The sequence below is a fragment of the Ambystoma mexicanum genome, chromosome 1p (genome assembly GCF_040938575.1).
Source record: "Ambystoma mexicanum isolate Mex_15411 chromosome 1p, UKY_AmexF1_1, whole genome shotgun sequence".
Lineage (NCBI taxonomy): Eukaryota > Metazoa > Chordata > Amphibia > Caudata > Ambystomatidae > Ambystoma > Ambystoma mexicanum.
Genome location: NC_090921.1, coordinates 421,696,984 through 421,717,537, shown reverse-complemented (window position 1 = coordinate 421,717,537; position 20,554 = coordinate 421,696,984). Strand labels below are relative to the sequence as shown.

At 44.5% G+C, this 20,554-nt stretch overlaps 1 protein-coding gene across 5 annotated transcripts in view; it reads right to left on the bottom strand.

Annotated features, from left to right (window-relative positions):
* Positions 1-20,554, bottom strand: part of ARHGEF18 (Rho/Rac guanine nucleotide exchange factor 18) — a 1,645,252-nt gene that overhangs the window by 1,043,516 nt on the left and 581,182 nt on the right. For 3 of the 5 annotated variants that reach the window (XM_069649229.1, XM_069649230.1, XM_069649231.1), the window contains one exon: positions 8,990-9,125. In XM_069649229.1, the coding sequence (XP_069505330.1) occupies positions 8,990-9,125 (136 nt within the window). Of the gene's footprint in view, positions 1-8,989; positions 9,126-20,554 lie in introns of those variants that run through there. The other 2 variants (XM_069649233.1, XM_069649232.1) reach the window with 2 other exon arrangements.

The following is a 20,554-nucleotide window of genomic DNA, read 5'->3' as shown; positions in this document are numbered from 1 at the left end:
TGCCCTTGACCTTTTTCATGAGGAACTGTTATTTTCATGAACCCTCGAGAATAGAAAGCATAAGACCAGGAAACCAGGCTGAAAAATCCTGTATTGTTTTTCGGAGATAACCCTGGCCCTCCCGCGTCGATAAGCTAGGTGGGGAGAATCACTTGCCACCGTGGCACTGTCCTTGGTTCCTTCAACAAAACAGCACGAATGAAATCAACACAGTCAGTGAGTTGAGGAGACCGAGACCAAACCGGTCTGTGTTGAAGCCAAGGTTGCAAGTGCCAACATTGTATGGTGACCGATGAAGCGAACAGTGTGAAAAACATGCGATAACCAATGCAAGTAAAAATTGAACAGATGAATGATTGAACTTTGAATTCAAGTTACTCTATCAGTCCAGCAACTCGTGCATGCTCATTCGAAAGTCTCTGTAAGGTAGCCAACTGAGAGTTGAGAAAGGTGAGAGTGGCAAAGAACTGTACATCAAAGAGGCCCTGCGACGGGTTAAGCTAAATCTTGTGCACAATTGAAAGTCTTCGATGTTGATATTGCCAAGCAAATTGGTCTGAGCCCGAACAAGGGAGGTATATTGAAAGCTTTTGATAAAGAAAATTTTGTATTACAGTGAATTAACTGGTCCGAGCCCGGCAGAGGGAGACGGATTGAACATTGTGTTAAAACTGAGCCCTGCTCAGGAAGGTGCGGGGTGAACCGTGAATCACCCAAGAAATTGGATACATGAAAATCATACGAGCATTGTGTTAAAGGGTATCTCAGCACGGCTGAGGGAGATGCGAGGTGAATAGTTAATCACCTGAGAAATTGAGTATGTGTGAAATTCAGAGAGGAAAATAACTTCTTTTGTTCGTCGCATCAGGCCCTCCGCAAGAAGAGACTTTGGAAGACAAGAGAGACTTGGGCACAAAAAGGCACCGATGCTAATGTTTGAACTGCACTCTCGTTCTAGATAAGCCAGAGACTGTGTTAAGCTTAAGTACAGCCTTATCTAGTAAGTGATTGGTTGACGTCTTCCCAGAACTTCTTTTACCTGTGCTGTGCGACTCCTGGTGTCCTTGGAAAACATTAAGATGCCATCCATAGAGAGCTCTATAAGGTCTGCAAAGAGATGGTCCATATAGCATTGCAGGGGCGTTAGTAAGTCTGAAGGGTATTGCCAGATATTCATTCTGTCCACGTACGGGGTTCTGAATGTGGTCTTCCACTAATCTGTTTGGTGATCCAAATAAAGTGATAGGATCTGCATAAATCCAAGTGGCCCCTTTTGTCCTTCAGTATGATCATATTCAGACCTTTATGGAATACTACCCCTGCTTAGACTTTGGAGCCCTTCTTAGGGACAAAGGGATGCACCACCGGGTGATGTCGATTGAACAATGAGCCCATCGCACAGGTTGGTATCCAGAAACTGCCACAGAGCCTTCCTTTCAACTTCCGACAAGGCATGCATCCTGCCAAAGAAAGGCGTAAAGAGGTAACTCAAAGCGCAGACCTCCAGTGAGTGAGGAGGCATGATTCTTTGCATGGTGTTACAAATAAAATGTGATACTTGGCAGGAAACAGGCAAGCATTCAGGGAGGGATTTGTCCGTCAGCTCGTTGTATAGATGTCGTGAATGTAGTGCAGTACTGGACACAAGTTTCGGACCCTAAAAACAATCTGCTAGCTGCCCAATTCATGAAAGGGTTGTGAACCCTCAATCAAGGGATGCGTAAGAAGATGGCAGAATGATTGATAGTGATCAAGTCAAGTATATCTGCTCTGTATGAGCTGCAATACTCATCACCAAGGGTTATATGTTCTACGTAATAGGGCAGGAGAGTAAGGGCCTACCACAGACACCACTACATCTTTATGTTGTGTGGGTATCTTGTTCTGGCATGCCCAATTGGAATCGAGGGGAAATACCGGCTGCTCAGGAGTCGACTAGTGCAGCGGCCACTAATCGGGGAAGACAACTCAACACAAGACCAGCAGACCAGCCTCAGCACCTTTGGTGTGGGATATGGTGGATATGACAGAATCCAAAATACCGTAATGGTCCTCTGGCCCCTTTAGAAGTAGGAATTGGCATTTTCCGATTGCTGCATAGGAGCCGTCGGGCAGTTCTGGACTAGATGGTCCTTTGATGTACAATACATGAATGAACCTTGTTGACGCAATCGTCTACATTCTTCCTCGGACAGTGGTTCGCAAGTGGCACAAATTTGCATGGTTCCGGTCACTGCAACTTTAGTTCCTTCAGCCTTCGCCTGCATTGTGCAATATGGAGGACTCTTAGACCTCTTTCTTTCAGACTTCTGCATTTACAAAATGACAATTCAATTGTAATACCATTGTTATAAAGTCCGCAAAAGCACCACTTGTAGGAACCCGGATAAATTCATCGTTTGGATCTTCAGATTAAACGCTTTGAAAAAGCCTAAACCTGGCTTCTTCAGGCTTTGCGGTTTCAGTAGCTACTTGTTTGAATTTGGTAACTTAAGTCCCACTTTTCTTGGGTACTAGCAAGAAAGACTTACTGAGCAAAATAAATTAAGTCCTGTCATTCAGACAAACCCTTGAGATTTTTGACAAAGCCTCAATTGTCCAGAAAGGGCTCCAGGCCGCCAACTATGGTTGTGACCCAAGAAAAGGCACTTCTGATCATTTTTTAAATATATTCAACCTTCATCAGGTTAGAAGAAAACATCACGGGCTTGAAAGTGAATTGGATGGGGCCGGCATCTATGAACTGTTGTAACTTCTTTGGAGATCAGTCAAAGGATCTATACTGGTATTGCATTCTCTGTCTGAAGTAACTCTTTGCGGTGTACATACTGTCGTAAGGCTGTGTCATCTGTCTTCAGTGCCTGGACTTCAGTAGTCAGGGCTTGAACTGCTGCCATGAGTTCCTGGTCACTCTGGTCTATTTCGTATCACAATTTCGCAGGAACCGGCCTTACCTGTGTGTTTTTGGAGTGAGAGTGATAGACAAGTTAGGGAAGGCCAATTCCTCCTGGAGGCCAGACTGTCTAGAGGCAGGGACTAAAATTGCCCCCTGGCAAGGGTGGTATCCAGGAAAGGCAGCCATCAATGGAGGAAACTGTGCTAAAAAAATAAACAAAACATCCAGGTAGTCGTGAGCTGGGGACAATCTAGGTCCAGGCAGCAGGACGACAACAGAAGCAGATGACCCCAGATAAGCAGGCCATGGATCAAGGAACCACAGCAGAGGTGAGTTGCAGCATCCACAAACAATTTGAGATGTCAAGAGCAGGAAAAACAGGGCCAGGAAACAGTGGCCTAAGGCATAAAACAAAGTAAAAGCGAGGAACCAGGCAAAGAAAACACATGGGGAAAGGAGTGTTCTCGACAGTTTTAAGAAGGGCCAGCGTCTTCTAAACATGAAAGGAAAAAAGGCTGGTGAGTCAGGCACATCATCACCGGCATGGTTACATCATTTGCAAAGGGGCCGGACATAGGACTCATGATGGAAGGGGCTATAGAGCCACCATCGCTGGTATAACGGGTGATGCCACAAACCATCAGACACACCATCATCCCCCTAAAAAATGCAGGACCTTTTTATCAACAAGAGAGTAATCTGAAAACAAGAGAAAACCTAACCACTTAAAGAACTTCAGACTGCTTGCAGGCAACTAATCATCCAAAGTGAAAGCAAAGTAGTACCAGAAGGCAATAGCAGAAGCCAACAATGAAAGCAAAGCTTTCTTCAAGGCAGTCAAACAGTGTACCAACCTATCTCTGCAATCTTCAACACAGTGGATCATGAAGCCCTCTGGCAAACTACATAACTGCATGTGAAGTGGTGAAACCATCCCCCAGTCAATCATCTCATGCCTAGAATATTACCATCCGTTCATCCAGATGAATATCTCCAGTAAGGCGTCAACCTATATTTTTAGCATTTATGGATTTTAAATCAGAATTTTATTTGGTTGACCATGCTAATCTCTGGCCCAAATTGGGATGATGGGGGTACCTCACCCACACCCATTTACTGGGCTTAATCAAGGGTTTGTATTTTGAATCCTCTATGCAAGTGAGGCTAAATCAGCAAGGGCATTTCTCCAAATCGATACCCACGGCAAGAGGTTTAAAGCAGGGGTGCATTTTAGCCCCTTCTTTGTTGAACCTTTACTTAGCCAATATTGGTGCTAATTGCAAAAAAGACCAAGTCATTCCCTCCAAAGATAGGAGGCCATGTAGTCCAATGGCTCCTGGATGCAGATGGAGCAAAAAGATAGATGATGCCCGAAGGTTTAGAATTAATCTTATCCTCCTGCATTGCTCTCGGCAACCCTCTAGGCCATTGTTCTTCGCCTACCGAAGAAGGGATGTGACCTAGCAGTTTGGGCTGGACTGTCACTTTTGGGGTGGGACCAAGGCTGATTTGCATATGGGCTTTCCCCTTCTGTAATGGCTTGGAAGGCGGAAAAACAATGGTCTGGAGGGTTGCCCAGAGCTGTGCCTGTGGTTATGATTAATTCAAAACCTTCCAGCCATCACCTTTTTGTTTTGCTCCTGTATGCAGATGACCTGGTCCTGATAGATCAGACACCAGTGGGGTTGCAAAAATTACAGGGTTTGGAAATGTACTGCCAAGAGAAAGTTTTGAAAATAAATTCTAACAAAACAAAGGTAATGCGCCTCACCCCTAAAAAAATAAGAAAGTGAAAATGAGAATGAAGGTTGAAAACACCCCCTTGGAAAGGGCATAGGATTAACGATACTTGGGCATCTCCGTTATTGACTCTTGGTCAGAGTCCCCCCCATATAAGAACGAGTTAAAAATTAAAATGGCCACCTCGTCCTCTCAAGGTCTCTTATTGCATAAAATGTTTGGCAGCTATTCTTACTAGCCTTTATTACTCTTTTACAAACAAAAGGTGGTTCCAACTGTGACATACGGGGTAGAAGGAATATATTGGAGGGCCAATTCTGAAAGAGGGTTTTGGGTCTTCCTTGAGGTTTCCCGATGCAGATCATACGCCATGAGTTTGGGCTACTTTCCTTGTCTGCAATGGTAAAATGGAAGTCTCATTTTTTAGGAACATTATTATGGCTCAAGGTGACTATGATTCCTGTTTGGAGATCTTTATTAAGGGATCGCTCGGGAGGGTTGATTTCCGTCTGCAAGAATTGCCTGAGTTGGTTACATGAGGCGAACATATCAATTGATATACTTACAAGGAGACCGACTATGACCTTGCAGAAACTATGGAGATCGGATTGGTGCAGGACAATTCATGAATGTCAGGGATACAAGATCTTTCAGATCTATATTCAAGAATGCAGAGCTTTCCATTCTCTACCAAAATACTTAAGTCGTTTTCCATTACCAAGAATGAGAAGAGGCTTTCTAAAATTGAGGTTGACTTTGTGGCTGTCAAGGGAAATAATGGGTACAAGAGATAAGGGCTCAATGGAATCAAGATAGTGTCCGTTTTGTACAAAGGGAGTAGAGACATTAAGACACTTGATCACAACCTGCCCAGAGTTGACTTTAAGAAGACAAGCATATTTGCACAAGTATTTTGAGAATTTAAAATGTTTGACACAAGGGCTGATTTTTTGTGGATAAAGTGTCCCATTGGTTAAAGCAACAATTACATTTTTACAAAACATTGATATATGAAATAGAATAGGGAAGGAATCTGCACATGTTTAATTAGTACGTACTACTTTTCTTTTTTTAAATTCTACGTGTGGTTTTTAATTGATTTAATGGATTATCATGATTGTTGTTTTTATTGAATAAATGTTCTTGTTTTCTTTTGATTATGTTGATAAATTTAACTGAATAAAAAAAAAAAAAAAAGAAATACTCCCACTGGGAATAAAACTGACTTTTTTTAATCTCTAAAAAATCATTTCCCTCCCAATACTCAGACTTTTAAATCTTGACTGGAGCACTGGTTCTGAATACGTGGAAATGGGGCTTAAGCAGTCCTTTTGTGGTGTGCTTAGCCCCTCAGCAGAGACCTGTCCTGACCAGAAATTTACTAAAATCAAGTGTATATGGAGGTAACCGTGATGTGCCTCGTGTCACGGTGAAAGAGATGACTGCGGGAAGGCATATGGCATGGCGCCCATTAAGGTCTGAATCTATGGCTGTTATGTATAGCGGTTTACATTTGTGTATACATCTGTACTACATCCTCTTTGAGGAATTACAGATGAAAGAAAGATCTGTGAATCATCAGCGTGAATAAATTAGAGTGGAAAGCAAATGAAAGAAAGATAGAATGGAGCAGAAAAGAACCAGTAAAACCGAGAAAGAAGGGGACCAAAAAGAAAACCTTGTAGTACTCCAAAACTCTAAGTAAGAGAACATGAAGATTCACCAGTCCAAAAAACAGAATAGCAACGGTCAAAGGTGAGAAGAAAACCTGGAAATAGCTGAACCAGATATATTAATAGCATATAAAAGAACATATAATAGTGTTCCACCATATCAATAGCCGCAGACAGATCCAGAACAATTAAAAGGGAGGAGATTGATGATGGGCAGATTGGGCAGGACAGAAACCGAAAGCAGAGGAAGAATAAAATAATTAGAATGAAGATCAAAGTAACAATATAAGCAGCACACTCAAAAAGCCTAGACAGAAATGTAACAGAATTAGGATAATTAGAAGCAAGAGAAGGATCAAGTGAAGGTTTCTTGAAAATAGGAAGAATAGTAGCCTGTTTAAAGGCAGTGGCGGAGGCGGCAATAGAAAAAGAAGAATTGAAGAAACACTAGACAAGAGCAAAAGAAAGGGTAAACCAGGAGAATAATAATCAAGTGAAGTGGGACCAACGGAGTAGCTGTTGGGTTAGCATGCTGAAGCAATGAACTAATAAGTTTCAGAGAGAGGGGTGAAGTTGGAATCCGATGCACGCAGAGGAGGAGAAGGAGGAGGCTGCGAAATAGAAGCAGAAGAACAACATTAATTTTGGAGGTAAAGTAAGAGGACAATCAGGAACAGAAAGAAAAGAATTCAAGGATGGGGCAGAAAGGTTAGGAGCCAAACAATTACTAAGAGAGAATAGACAACGATGATGTGGTGAAGGAGTGTTGTAATTAGAGAATGATAGTAGAATTGCTTCACATGAAACAGCTCGAATTCGTAGGAGAGAGAGTAACAAGATCAGAAGACGACTGAAGTTTCATCCAGCACCATTCCAGTTGCTACAAAGAATTGCGAAAGGACTGAGGACATGGTGTCAGCCATTGTTGGAAAGGCGTATGAGTGAAAGGAGAAGAGAGGATAGAGTGTGTCTAGCTAGGTTGCGAAGAAGAAAGAACACCACAATAGTCTCAGTGAATGGGAGAGAAGTCAGAGCAGCTGCAAGAGATGGATATTAGTAAAGAATGAGGCGATACCAGAGGTTGCAAGGTAAAATAAAAGTGGTAGCGACGGGTGGGGAGAAGCAATACAACAAAAACAGATGATCAGTGGAGAGAAAGGAGAAGGTAGAGGTAAGTCAGAAAACTAGATTGAGAAAAGGTCCAGAAATAGAAGAAGAAGGGATGGAAAGATGAAACGGGTGAAAGGAGTCGCCAATGGGGGAAAAAGGGACAGGAAGAATGAGTCGGGGTGAATATTTAAGTTCCCTAAAAAAATCAGAGTATACAGAAGGAGGAAGAAGAGCTATGAAACACATTGATACCACAGAAAGACAAAAGGGGACCAAGAGGGCAATACATCATGAGAAATTAAAGTTGGTTAGGTTTACAAAAGAAAATGAAGTGATCCTCAAAAGAAGAAAAGAAAAAATAGAACGGAGGGGCAGGAGCTTCAAGCGGAATGAAAAAATAATGGTAGCACTTCCTCCTATGTGAGATGTGCAAGAAGAATGATTAACAGCAGAGTGAAAGATTACGAAAGGTATTAAAAAGGGGTAAATCAAGTCTCAGTGGGACAGACACACTGGCTTGAGACGAAGAAAGAGATCAAGAGTAGATGAAGTCTTATTACAGAATGAATGTGCGTTCCAAACAACAATCTAGAAAGAGGGGAGGGAGCGAATAAGATAGATGTCATTATTTGATTTGCGAGTGAGAAGAAAAAGGGAAGAGTTCAAGATGAGAGTGAACAGGGATAGAACCGATCATAATGTAGATGAAATTAATAAAGAGGGCGACATGAGATGAAAAAAAAGAAAAGCAGGAACAGGAAGACATAATTCGAACTATGCTGGGAACAGGATGAAAACAGGCAGCAGTTGAAAGACACTTGAGAAACCCTTCAGCAAAGAATCATATGCTTGGCTCGCCAACCAGACAACTGAAACCAAGGTCCTTCAGATTGAATGGCAGGCATTTGGTGACCAGAAGAAGCATACAGGCAAATGACACGACCTGTGCTACAAGACGTCTGCTTTCCCAGCATTTATGTATTTTCTTCACCCCCATAGTAGAATGCATGCTGTTGCTCATCACACAATCACGTACATGCAAGTGGATGTGTGCATTAAAAACAATAACAAGTCATTTGCAGTTGAAGCACACGTGTTGTGTGGAGTCCTTGTGCTACTGTTATGAGCTTTCAAGGCATCAAGCATTATTTCCCGTGACACATTTTCTAATTCCTTCGAAAGGGAGTACACTTCATTCCTTTGACTTCTCATCCTAGACATCATTTAATCAGTACAGGTTTTATTTGTCAGCAGTGTCTTTAAAGTGTGCCCTTCTCTGGAGAAGACTTTGTTGGACACCACCCACTTGAGATCAGGGTCAGAGCTCCATGGGTGTGATCCCTGTCATGGTATACATTTCCCATTTATTTTGTTTAGCATTAATAGAGAAAACTAAATTTAAATAACGCTCAAGTTTAAATACAATGTTTTTACCCCAAGCAGACCATGTTTTCTGCAAACAGATTCATCTGGTGTGTGGTTTTCACATGGAAGCACAAGCGATGTTCCAAATATTAAGGTAGCATATCATCATTCTAAGGCCATAATAAAATAAACATGCACTACTCACCCAAACCTGATTGCAGTGTTTAATGAAGTCTGAGAATGTCCTCGATGAACAATAGTCATGCCGTGACTCCGTGGCAGAACAGGGGTGCCATCAGGTCCAAGGAAGGGAATCCGAGGTTGGTCCTTGAGAGATGCAGCTACCGATGCAAAAACAGAATTGGTGCTCAGAAAGTTAGCCCTCATGGAGGGATTACCTGCTCTTCGTTCACGCTTAGCATTTCGATGGAGCAGGGAAAAAATCTTACAAGTCAAAAGCTCATTCTCAAGCACAACATTCTTGTCCCATTTTCTTGAAAAAGAACTGCAAAAAGAGAGTTTAGGTGGTGATGTGGCGACCATGGTACTGTTCATGTCGTCTTTTGATTGTGTACTCCCCATGCTCAGACCTGGCTCTACAATACGCTCACACTGTCGAATGACCTAGAGCATTTGCAGCTACATCGTTTTAATGCAACCGCATGATGTTTCTAGAAAATGCGAGCGGACGCTTAATTTGCAGTATTGGCAAAAACAGCAGGAGTGAAGAAGAAGCAATCAATCCCTCAAGAGCTTGTTAAGAGTGGGAGTCACAAGCCAATGGGTTCAGACGGTGCACTCAACATCCTGACACCACACAGCATGCGTGCACATCATTTCACAAGTTCACCTCAATGAGTAAACCCATGATCTAGTCTTTCTCTGAAATACTATCATGCACTATCAAATAAAAATTCTGAAATCACACATGATAAATAATGCATTTAAATCCCAATGTAGCCAATTTGAAAAGCGACGTTTGACAATGCAATTCATTTTGATGCAATTTCCAAATATAATTTTCCTCATAGACTTCCTTATGTGCTTTAGGGGTCTGCAACCTTTGGCTCCCAGATGTGTTTGGACTACCATTCCCATGATCTCCTGACATTAACTATGCTGTACAGGCCGGATGGGAATGGTAGTCCAAACACATCTGGGAGCCAAAGGTTGCAGACCCCTAAGGCTCTTGCCACTCATCTGCATGCCACTCATCTGCATTCCATTCAGAAACTGATATTAAACAACTGCTTTTCTTTCATGGAGTGGAAACATTTATATTTATTGATCTGGGGAGCACGGTATCTGTAGCCAGGGCTTTTCAGTGACTGCCTACACTGGCCCACTAGAAGCTGAATCATGTTAATACTCGTTTGACGTGCAACATTCAAGAAACCACATAAATAAAACAACCAGACACTGATTTGACCCACAGAGCAGATTAACAGACAAAAAATGTTCTTTCCGTTAAATCCTTTTCTACTTACTACTTGTCCTCAGAGTTACCAAACGAGAGTGCAGCAATGCTCTCTTACTAGGTCTCAAGAAACCGGACCATCAAGGCCAACAATTAATTTCAGTCATGGATAGGGCCTTGTGACCTGGAAATCAACTACTGTATAAAGCTCAGTGATACTCTTTTCCCTCCCAGATTCAGTCCAAATAACATTGCATCTGACAATGCGCTTCACTTAGAAAACTATTACTTTACAGTTTTAACCTAAATCAGAACCACTCGAGCATTGCATGAAACGCATGCTGACACACACAAGAGGAAGGGTGCATACAGTTGCCTAGGAATTTGAAACTACTTCACATCAGGAACACTACCAACCTGCTTCTTTTAGGAAACCTACTAAAGCCTCACATTCAGACACAGGCTTCAACTTTCTTTGGCCAGCAGTTATCCAGCCTTTACCTCCAGGCAAGTGAACCTTCAGACACAGCTCACCCTCAAATTAAAATAAGAAAACTATTCTCTACTACCATGTCACCGCCATATGAATATTTTCTCAAATATATTTGCCAAACATTTGAGTACCTTTTACTATCGGCACATCAGGTTCTACTGTATCCTCACCTGTGTAGCAGATGGTTTCTTTCTGCTACGGAGCTGAAAAGCAGCACCTGCAAGCACCACCAAGCATACATGCACAGTGGCAAGTTCACAACAAGGTACACTTTATATACAAAAATAAATGTTCATGTACAATTCCAATTTTGTATACCCATCTCCCATATTCAACCCTGCATTGGTTAACACTTTGTCCTCCCCCTTTTCAATGTCATCGTTTTTAGTTTTCAGGCGTCAACCTACTTTGCCACGTTGGAGGCTTCAGTATTAAACACCTTAGAAAGATGCACAAATTCAACTGAATATTCATTAAAGATGACTGCCATGATTTGGATGGACACACCCCTTTCACTTCATAGGCGATGCTAGAACTGAGTGCATAGAAATATCAATTTTCCTTTTCTACTCCTAAGGGTGCTAAGATAATGTGATGGAATAATTGTTGATATACTCTCAGCATTGAGGTCTAAAGTGTTGAGAGAATGTGTGAGATATGGATTTCAGAGCGCTGCTAACTGAATCAAAGAGAAGCTTGATGGAGAAGGCGGGCTCTTTGCTTATTGGTGTGGGATGATAAGAAAACAGAAGACAGGAAATAGATGCAGTGATGGTCATGGTATAGAACAGTTCTGAATAATATGTTTAACTACTGTAACCTATTTGTGATTGGGGACATTAGGTTTGCAAAGCAGCAATCGCCAAATAACTAAAATGCTTAAATTGTGCAAAAGGATGCGAAAAAGTGTAAACATATGGTTAACCACCTTTTAAAGGTATTTTGTCAAGTGTTCCTGATCAAATGTGTCACAGAGGTAGAGTTGAAATTATAATTGGAACGTGGCATTGTGAGACAAAAATTTAGCAAAAGCGACCAAAAAAAGAAAGCCACAACAGGTACCGGGGTGTTCAGTCAAATCATGTGGTTTCCCAAACTACACAAAGTAAAAGCATATGCATGTTAGAAGGCTTATAACGTTCTCTGAACAGACAATATGGGCTTTAAAGCCCATGCTTTGAAGACCAATTTCAATCCAATGCCTTTCAAAAACGAGATTAAGCTCTAGATGCTCATAAAATCTGAATTCACCACAGCCGTCTCAGAATAACAAAACCAATCACTGTGGACATGACGTTTAGCTACAGCCTCCATTAGAGCCACTTTGCATTTAAGAATGGCATTAACTAATATACACAACCATTTCTGTAAGCCTTTATAAACACCTTGAGGTTTACCTTGAGAACATCTGAGAGATCTACTAGGTATATTGTCATCAAGCTACCTGTTCATCGGATACTTGTTCCTCTGCTTGCTGACTTGGCCTATCTATTTGTTAATCGTTGCTATGAACGTTTATGTCGATTTCAATCAAATGTACCCAGGATTTTAATGTTCATATATCTCAAAGACCTTGGCATTAGCGATTAGTTCACATATTTGGTTCACGGTAAGACAATTCATCACTGCGCGTTATAGTAGAAAATGCAGTATAACAAATGCATAATAAAGTTGTTGCTGAGGTCACTCTACTAGGTTACACATCTTTTCTTTCTTTATTTTATTTAAACTTTAAAGACAAATCTCTGGTGCATTATTATTCGTGCTAATAGTTCCTATTTCTTTATACAGATCCCACACACTTTCCAAGAATTCCATCATGTGTGGTTGTCGGTTGCACCTCTGCAAGCCACGGCAAAGGTCCCGGTACTATCCTGCATGTATTCACAAAGGATATTGATTGAATAAGAGGATGGATTAGAAATTGCGGTTGTTGTAAAGTGGACGAGATTGAAATTAAGGCCCAGGAAATCTTGGCCGACGTGAGGGCCAATCGATTCCGCGTCTGCTGCCTGCACTTCAACGAGGATATGTACGACCAGTCAAGGTACACAAAAAAACCCTGACTGCAAGTTCTTCCAAATGCCATCCCAACTCAATGTCTGCTGGTGGCTGTTGAGGTGAGTAGTGAACGCAGAGTTTGTTATGTTTGTTGGTATGTAGGATGATGGTCTGCATTAATAAGTTATCTTGCATCTGTTTATCTACATCAATGTTCTATTCAGGGCCTGGGAGGGAGCCAGCGACGAAGACAGAAGCTTGTCTTCACCTTGTCTTGATATCACCTGCAAGACAGATTCATGGCTTTTAATTCCCTAGAGGGGTGCATTTTACTCTGGTTTATGGTTATTATGGGTCCCCTGTATTTAAGGGGTGCCCCTGTAAATTGGGCGCGGAATATGAAAGCGAACCCCAATCTGTCTCCATCAGGAGTGTTAGTGATTTCCAGGTTACGGTAATGCAGACCCAGGCTGCTAGCAATAAGAAGTGTGGCATGTGAGGGAGCCTCACCCAGCAGTCTTCCCATTCGTCCAGGCTGAATAAGACTAGTCTAGGATTGCACTCTCTTTCCACTCCGTCGATACTTTCAATCCACGCTAAAACCTCTTTCCTGAAAGCATACATTCTCGGGGAGGCCCACCATATGCGTCAGTAATCTGCTTGGTCCCCACATTCTCTCCAGCATGGAGGGCTGGCTTGGTTGAACATTTTGGCTAAGCGTCTTGGGTCGTAGCGCCATCTTTGTAGGAGTTTTAAGCTGTGTAGCTTGTAATGAGCAGAAATGGAGGTTTTGGGGGCTGATTTACACATTTGTTTCCACAGGTGGTCATTCATCTTGGGGCTCATATCTTTCTCCCATCTTCTTTTCGGGGCTTCTTCCTTTTTCCGATGATTGCAGAGGAGGGTCTTGTATAGCGTGGAGATGAAGCCTTTGGTGGAGGAGGCTTCACAAATTTCCAGGGATGTCAGTTCTCTTTGCAGTTTGTCCTTCCATTTGGGGGCCATCAGGACTCCCCTCTAGTGTAGAAACAGGAATGGTCCAAGGGGTTCGAGTTGTAGGCTTGTTTCCATTTCTTGATGGGAGATGCATGTGTCTCCTTTTACCATTTGCCCTACACTCTTTCCAGTCCTGCTTCAAACCATTTTTGGAAGCATTGGGGCTCCTGGATTGCATTTGTGTTGGGGGAAGGTGGGGAGGGGGGCGGGGGACACAAATATGTCTCATGGGTGAGGGCCATGTTTTGTGTCCCTTCATTTCTCCTTTGGTCCACCAGAGATTCAGTAGGAATCCCATTGCATAGTGATGGAGTAATTTCGTTGGGAATGATGATTTTGGGGCCCATTCCCCTAGTGTCACTGGTCTTAATAGATGGTTTTCAATTGTTACCCATGGTCCCCTATCAAGTGTGGCACCAGGGCCCTGATTTGGGCGGCTTGGTAGTATGTGTAGCAGTCTGGGAGTTCCGTTACCCCCTTTTCTTTGCACCTCGTCAGAGTGTTGTAGGCTATTCGCTGACTGTTGCCCTGCCACAGAAACTTTAGGAGTTAGGCTTTCAGCTCTGCAAAGTGCTTTCTCAGGATGTCTATGGGAAGCATCTGTTATTGGTACAGGACTCTTGGGAGACTTAACATTTTAATTGTGTTGAGGCAGCCCAGCCATATTGTTAGTTTTTCCCATCTTTTTAGGTCTGTTGCTAGGTCTAACATTAGTGGAGGGAGGTCCTCTTCGTACAGGTCCTTCATTTTCTTTGTGATATTAATACCCAGGTATTTTAACTTCTGCCGCTCTGTCGGTTTTCCACCCATGTCTTGATTCATTGCTTCAGGGTCATCTTGGTTGTCGTAGGAGAATAGCGTGGATTTCTCCTTGTTCACTTTTAGTCCTGTCGATGTGCCGAATTCTTGTTGTATGGTCCGGAGAACTGTGGGTATTGAGGTTGATGGGTCTGCTAAGTATAGGAGGATATTGTCAGCGAACATTGCGAGTTTGTATTTGTTGCTTCCCACCTTAATCCCCTCTATAGCTTTCTCGTTTCTAATCAAAGTTCCCAGAGGTTCTAATGATAGGGCATATAGAAGGGGAGAGAAAGAAGGGGCACCCCTGTCTAGTTCCTCTTGATAGGTTGAACTCCTGTCATACTTTACCATTTACCACCACTTTTCCCCTGGGTATTTTGTAGATTGCCTGGACTCCTCTTATAACTAGCTCTTCAAAGCCCATGTTCTTCAGTACAGCCCAGAGAAAGCCCCACTCCATTTGATCAAATGCTTTCTCTGAGTCCAGGCTTAGTAGTGCTTGCTTCCCCGCCTGTTCCCCTGTGTGTTACATGATATCCAGCGTTTTCGTATGGCGTCAGCACCTGGTCTGCCTTTTATGAATCCCACCTGATCAGGGTGAATTAGGCAGGGCATGATTTCCTCCATGAGGGAGGACAGGATTATAGTATATATCTTCTCGTCCATATTTAATAGTTATATTGGACGGTATGACTTGCAACATGTTGGGACTTTTCCTGCTTTGGGGATAATTACTATGAGGGCTAGTGTGAAAGATTGTGGTGCCTGACCCGTTTCTTGTATATGGTTGAATAGTTTGGCCATGTGTGGGGCCAGGATATCTGAGAATGGTTTGTAGAAGCCCATGGTGTATCAGTTTTCCCCTGGTGCCCCTCCCAGCGAAGCCTCTTCATTGACGCTTTTGTTACTTTCGGGGATATATGCCACTCTAGGAGTGCCTGCTCTGTTTTAGACATGTGTGTTAGCTTCGCCCTGGTGATATAATCTTGTGCCGCTTTCCTCAGTTGTTATTGATTTATATATTTATTTATAGAGCGCTTTACATCAAGTCGCTGAACAATGGAACAATAAAATACAGAGTAATAACAACATAACAATGTGAGCAAAGTGACAACTTGAATCATTCAACAACAAAACAGTGCAAAGAGCAATTGACAGAGGGGGGAGAAGTGGAGTGGGAACAGGAGAGTAAAGGTGGGGCAGGGAAGGATCGAGTGAGTGTAGAAGGAAGGGAGAGAGTGTAAAATAGAAAGGGAAGGTGGTAAGGGAGGGGAGGGATTAGAAGAGGGGAAAGACGGGGGGAGTAGAGAGGGCAGGGGGGGCTTCAAGGTGGGGATTGGAGGAGGAAGGATTTAAGGGAAGTGCGAAATGAGATGAGGGTAGTGGAAGAGCAGATTGAGAGGGGGAGGGAGTTCCAATGCAGAGGAGCAAGAAGTTGGAAATAGCGGAACCGGGAGGAAGCGCAGGGGGAAGGAGGTACAGAGAGAAGGAAGTGGTCAGCCGAACGAAGGGAGCGAGAGGGGGAGTAGAAGGAGAGAAGGGAGGAGAGATAAGGAGGGGCAAGACCATGAAGGGATTTGAATACAAGGCAGAGAAAGTGGAATTTTAGTTGTAGGAGAAAAGGTAGCCACCCTAGTCGAGAGAGCGAAGAGGAAATGGAGTCACGGGAGGTAAGGAGACAGAGGGTTCGAATGGCAGAGTGGTATATAGATTTAAGAGGGGCAAGCTGAGATGAGGGAAGATCAAAAATTATAGAGGAGCAGTAGAAGAGGCGGGAAAAGATAAGTGAGGAGATTAGGAGTTTGGTAGCATGGAATGTGAGGGAGAGACGATTTTGCGAATATTGTAGAGGCGGTATCTGCAGGAGCGGGAGGTGGGTGAAATGTGTTGCGAGAAGGTGAGAGGAGTCAAAAAGAACACCTAGGTTTCGAGCATGAGTGGAGATAGGGAGATTGGAAGGAGGAAAGTGGATAAACGGGGGAGGACAGGGAGGGGGAAGAGAGTTAGCGAGGAAGAAAAGGACTTCGGTTTTATCAGTGTTAAGTGAGAGAAAGCGGGAGGACATCCAGTTCTTGATGGCTGTGAGACAAGAGGAGAGTTTAAGGTGGAGGTCAGGTGTGAAGGAGGAGAAAGAGAAATAGTTGGGTGTCGTCCGCATAGAAATGATGGGAGATGCCAAAGGAGGAGATGACAGGGGCAATGAGGGAGGTATAGAGAGAGAAGAGGAAAGGGCCAAGTACAGAGCCTTGAGGAACACCCTAAATAAGAGGGAAGGAAGGAGAGGTCTGACCTCCCCATGAAACAGCAAAGGAACGAGAGGAAAAGTAAGAGGAGAGCCATTTTAGAGCAGGGCCTTTGAACCCGAAGGAGGAGAGAGTGTGGAGCAGGAGAGGATGATCGACAGTGTCAAAAGCGGCAGAGATCAAGGAGAATAAGTATGGAGGATTGCTTCGCATGGCGAGCAGAGGTGATCGAGTCGAGAATCGAGGTGAGAGCAGTTTCAGTGGAATGTTTTGGACGGAAACCAGATTGGAAAGGAGGAAGGAGAGAGGAAGTTGAGACAAAGGAAGAGAGTTGAGAGTAGGAGAGGCGTTCAAGGAGTTTAGAAAGGAAAGGCAGAAGAGAGCTAGGTCAGTAGCCGGCAGTGAGCAGTGGATCAGCAGAGGGTTTCTTAAGAATAGGAATGATCGTTGCATGTTTGAAAGCAGAGGGAAAGATAGATGAGGAGAGGCAGGAGTTGAAGAAAGTGGTAAGGTAAGGGATAAGAATAGGGTACATTTTAGGGATGAGAATGGAGGGGAGAGGGGGCGGCTGTGGGGTGGGCTTTGGATAGAAGGGAGGAGACTTCGGAAGGGGAAACAGATGAGAAAACAGACATGCTAGAAGGAGGAGAGGGGGAGGAGAAGAGAGGGAGTACATTTTTTGCCTGAGTGTGATGATTTTGGAGGAAAAGTAGTTGGCGAAGTCAGAGGGCGAAATTGTGGAATTAGATGAGGTGTCGGAAGAGGGAGGGGCCTTCCCCACCTGTGGTCTCCTCTAACTCTTGCTCATGGTTTTTACCCTCAAGTGGGGTGGGGGCCTTCTCTGTGTTTGGATCCTTTGTGGGGGCCACTGTGCTCTTTTCCGTTGGTAAAAAGCGAGTGGGTCGGTATGTTCCATTTTGTTGCATGATTGTCTTTTCCCCCCCGCTGGATTTGGGCCTCTCCGTTCCCCCCAGCAGTTCCAGAGAGGTTTGCTGCTTCCTTGGTATTTAGGTCCCCATTGGGGGCCGTGGACCCCGTTGTATCAGTGGTGGGGGGGGGTGGGTCTGCTGCCTCCCCATGTGTGACTCTCGACAGGGTGTAGCTACATGGGGGGGCCCAGCTAGGTTGTGGGTTATTCCCCTTATCTTCTGCGTCTTAGTGGTGGCCTGGGTAAGGGGGCGGCCTCTCACCTGTTGTGTTCGGGTCTTCGGTATCCTCAGCAGGGCTCTCCTGGGTTGTCTTTCCTACCAAGTCTGTGTGTGTTGGGCCTCTTGCTCCGCGTCAGTGCTGTCGTGTCCCTGGGGAACTGATTCTCTCCTCTTGGGACCGGCTCGGGCGCCGGATGGGGTTCCTGCTGTAGTGATCCGGGGGACGGCTGCGCATGTATCTTTCTCCTGACACAGGCTATGTAGAGTTCAGGTTGGGCGTGTGGGGAGTCTTCCTTCACTCTGGACCTGGATGGGGTCTTGCTGAGTTTTGTAGTCTCTTGGGAACTTCGATGCTTCTCATCGGGTTCTCGTTCCTCCTTTCACTCATTGCCTTCCGGAGCGCTCGTGATATGTGCACTCAATTGCTTGGGGGGACCCAGCTCTTTCGGGGTTCGTGTTGGCTGGTATCTGTCTCTGAGTTGGCAGAACTGCGCCTCTAGGGTGGTGCTTTTCTCTGCTTCGGTGTGGTTTGGGTGTCAGAGGGGTGGGCCTGCTGTGGCAGCACCTCAGGGTACGGCCGTGCAGGTCTCTGCTTCCCGCCTCGAGCATTGTAACAGTCAGGCTGGCCGTGCAGGGTCCCCTCCTCCACTCCGACCCTATTGGGGTCGCGTGGGCTTTTGCTCCATCCTGGGCACCTCGATGGTCCTTGCAGAACTTCGGTCCTCTCTTCCCACGCTGTTGTTCTTCGGAATGTTTTTGGGGTATGTGTTCCGTTCCTCAGTTGTTTCTCTGTTTGCCGCCTACGGTGGGTCGCTGTCGTGAGAAGGCCACGGTGGGGGATGGGCAGCTCACTCATATGTCGGTTATTTCTCTGTTGGGGGGGGGGGTCTGTTATCCGCACCCCTGCCATCACTGACGTTTTATAATTTCAGCTTTGAGTTTTGTCTTTCGTATCGGGTCTGGGATCAGCTCTTTCTCACCTCTTTTGCTTCCTCCGTGTGAGGAGCTGGACTTCAGACAGCCATTGCCTTCCTCGCCCCCTAGTGGTCTCAGAAAACCCCTTTTAAAGTCAATGTCATTCATAGACATGAACACCCCTATATGTCCCAGAGAAATAAGGAAGAAGAGAATTTAAATGTTACCAATTTAAATCCTGTGAAACCACCTCCTTCTGTTAAACCAAATACTTTATGGAATCCTTATAGTACTCCTTTGGGGAATAGGTAGAAGGAGAGAAAGCTGAATTTTATATTATGGACTCAAGTCCCACAATTCCCAAAGTACTGGGAAGAAGAAGAGGACTGCAAAGGCAGAGGACTGCAGGTTTCAGTGAAATGGGAATAACGACCCATGCCCGAGGAGGAATGGGGGGGCATAAAAGGCCCCCTCAGGTGCAGGTCATGAAGAAGAGCTGTAGCAGAATTTGGAGGAATTGTCCTACCTCCACGTGGCAGCAGAAGCAGAGGTCGCATGCGACTAGACACGCCGGGACCACAGTGGTGTGTAAATTGCATGCTGGTCCTGAGGGTCTTTTTTTCTCTCAAGACCCCAACTGCAGAGTGGGAACAGAGCGAAGCATTGGGAGTGATGCTTCTCCCTCTGCGGATAGAAAATCTATGAAGATGGCAGCTGCAGAGCTCGCACAGCGGAAAGCACACCATCTACTAGTTTCCCACATTGTCAGAAAACAGCGAGCACCACAGAGCTGTGTGAGCCAGGAGAGCCCTGCTGGTGACAAACGCCGGTCGCTGGAAGCTGCGAGAGAGAGAGAGGTTGCCAGACCGCATGGGGAAACGGAAGCAGCGAGGCAAATGGACAAGCACACCAGACCCGGCGAGTTCATTGTTAGATAATGACCCCCCGGAGCGCTCCGTAACCGCCCGCTGGTCAAGTCCAGGGGCCTTGATCACAGAAACAAGATAAATGCAGTAAAATTTAAGAAGCAGAAACATTTAAATACTGAATCAATGTAAAGCAGGTCCATTCTTCTGTTGTGAAAGAAGCAGATTTAAAAGAGCGCAAAAGGCAGAACAAAAACCTAACTATCATACCAGGGGAGTGTGATTGTGACATTGTGTGGTATAAGAGAAAGCAACGAAAGGGGGCAATATCCATAGGAGAAAAGATAAACCATAATTGCAAAGCCAAAAGAAAAAACATACCCTTGCAATTAAGAAAGAACTCCAATTTAAGAACGAATCCCAATTGGCCAAGCCAAAAGAAGGCAGTTAAGACTCTCAGGGCCTCATCACAAGTTGAGCTGTAGCCCTTAAATGCGGCGGTAACAGTATTACTGCAGCATTTAAGGGCTGGCCCTATCACGATTTTGCCGCTAAATAGGCAGCTTTTATCTGGAGGTGAAATTCCCATTTAGCACCCTGTGTTACCGCCGGCTGCATTAGCGTGCAGTATTAGCGCTGAAGAATGGGGATTTAATACCGCCGGACCGGGGGGCGCTAATGCTATTACAGTTTGATGGTATTACAGCCGGGATACCACCAACACGCGATGATGCTCTGTGTTGGGGAAAACTATTGCCCATATGAAAAGGAGGTCTTAAGAGAAAGTGGTTCAAACTTGCCAAAGAAGTGTGAAAGTGAAATAGAATCCCTATCAGGAGTTGGTTAATGAGAGGGCGAGGAACAAGACTGGCAGGCAGGCTGCCCTTCTG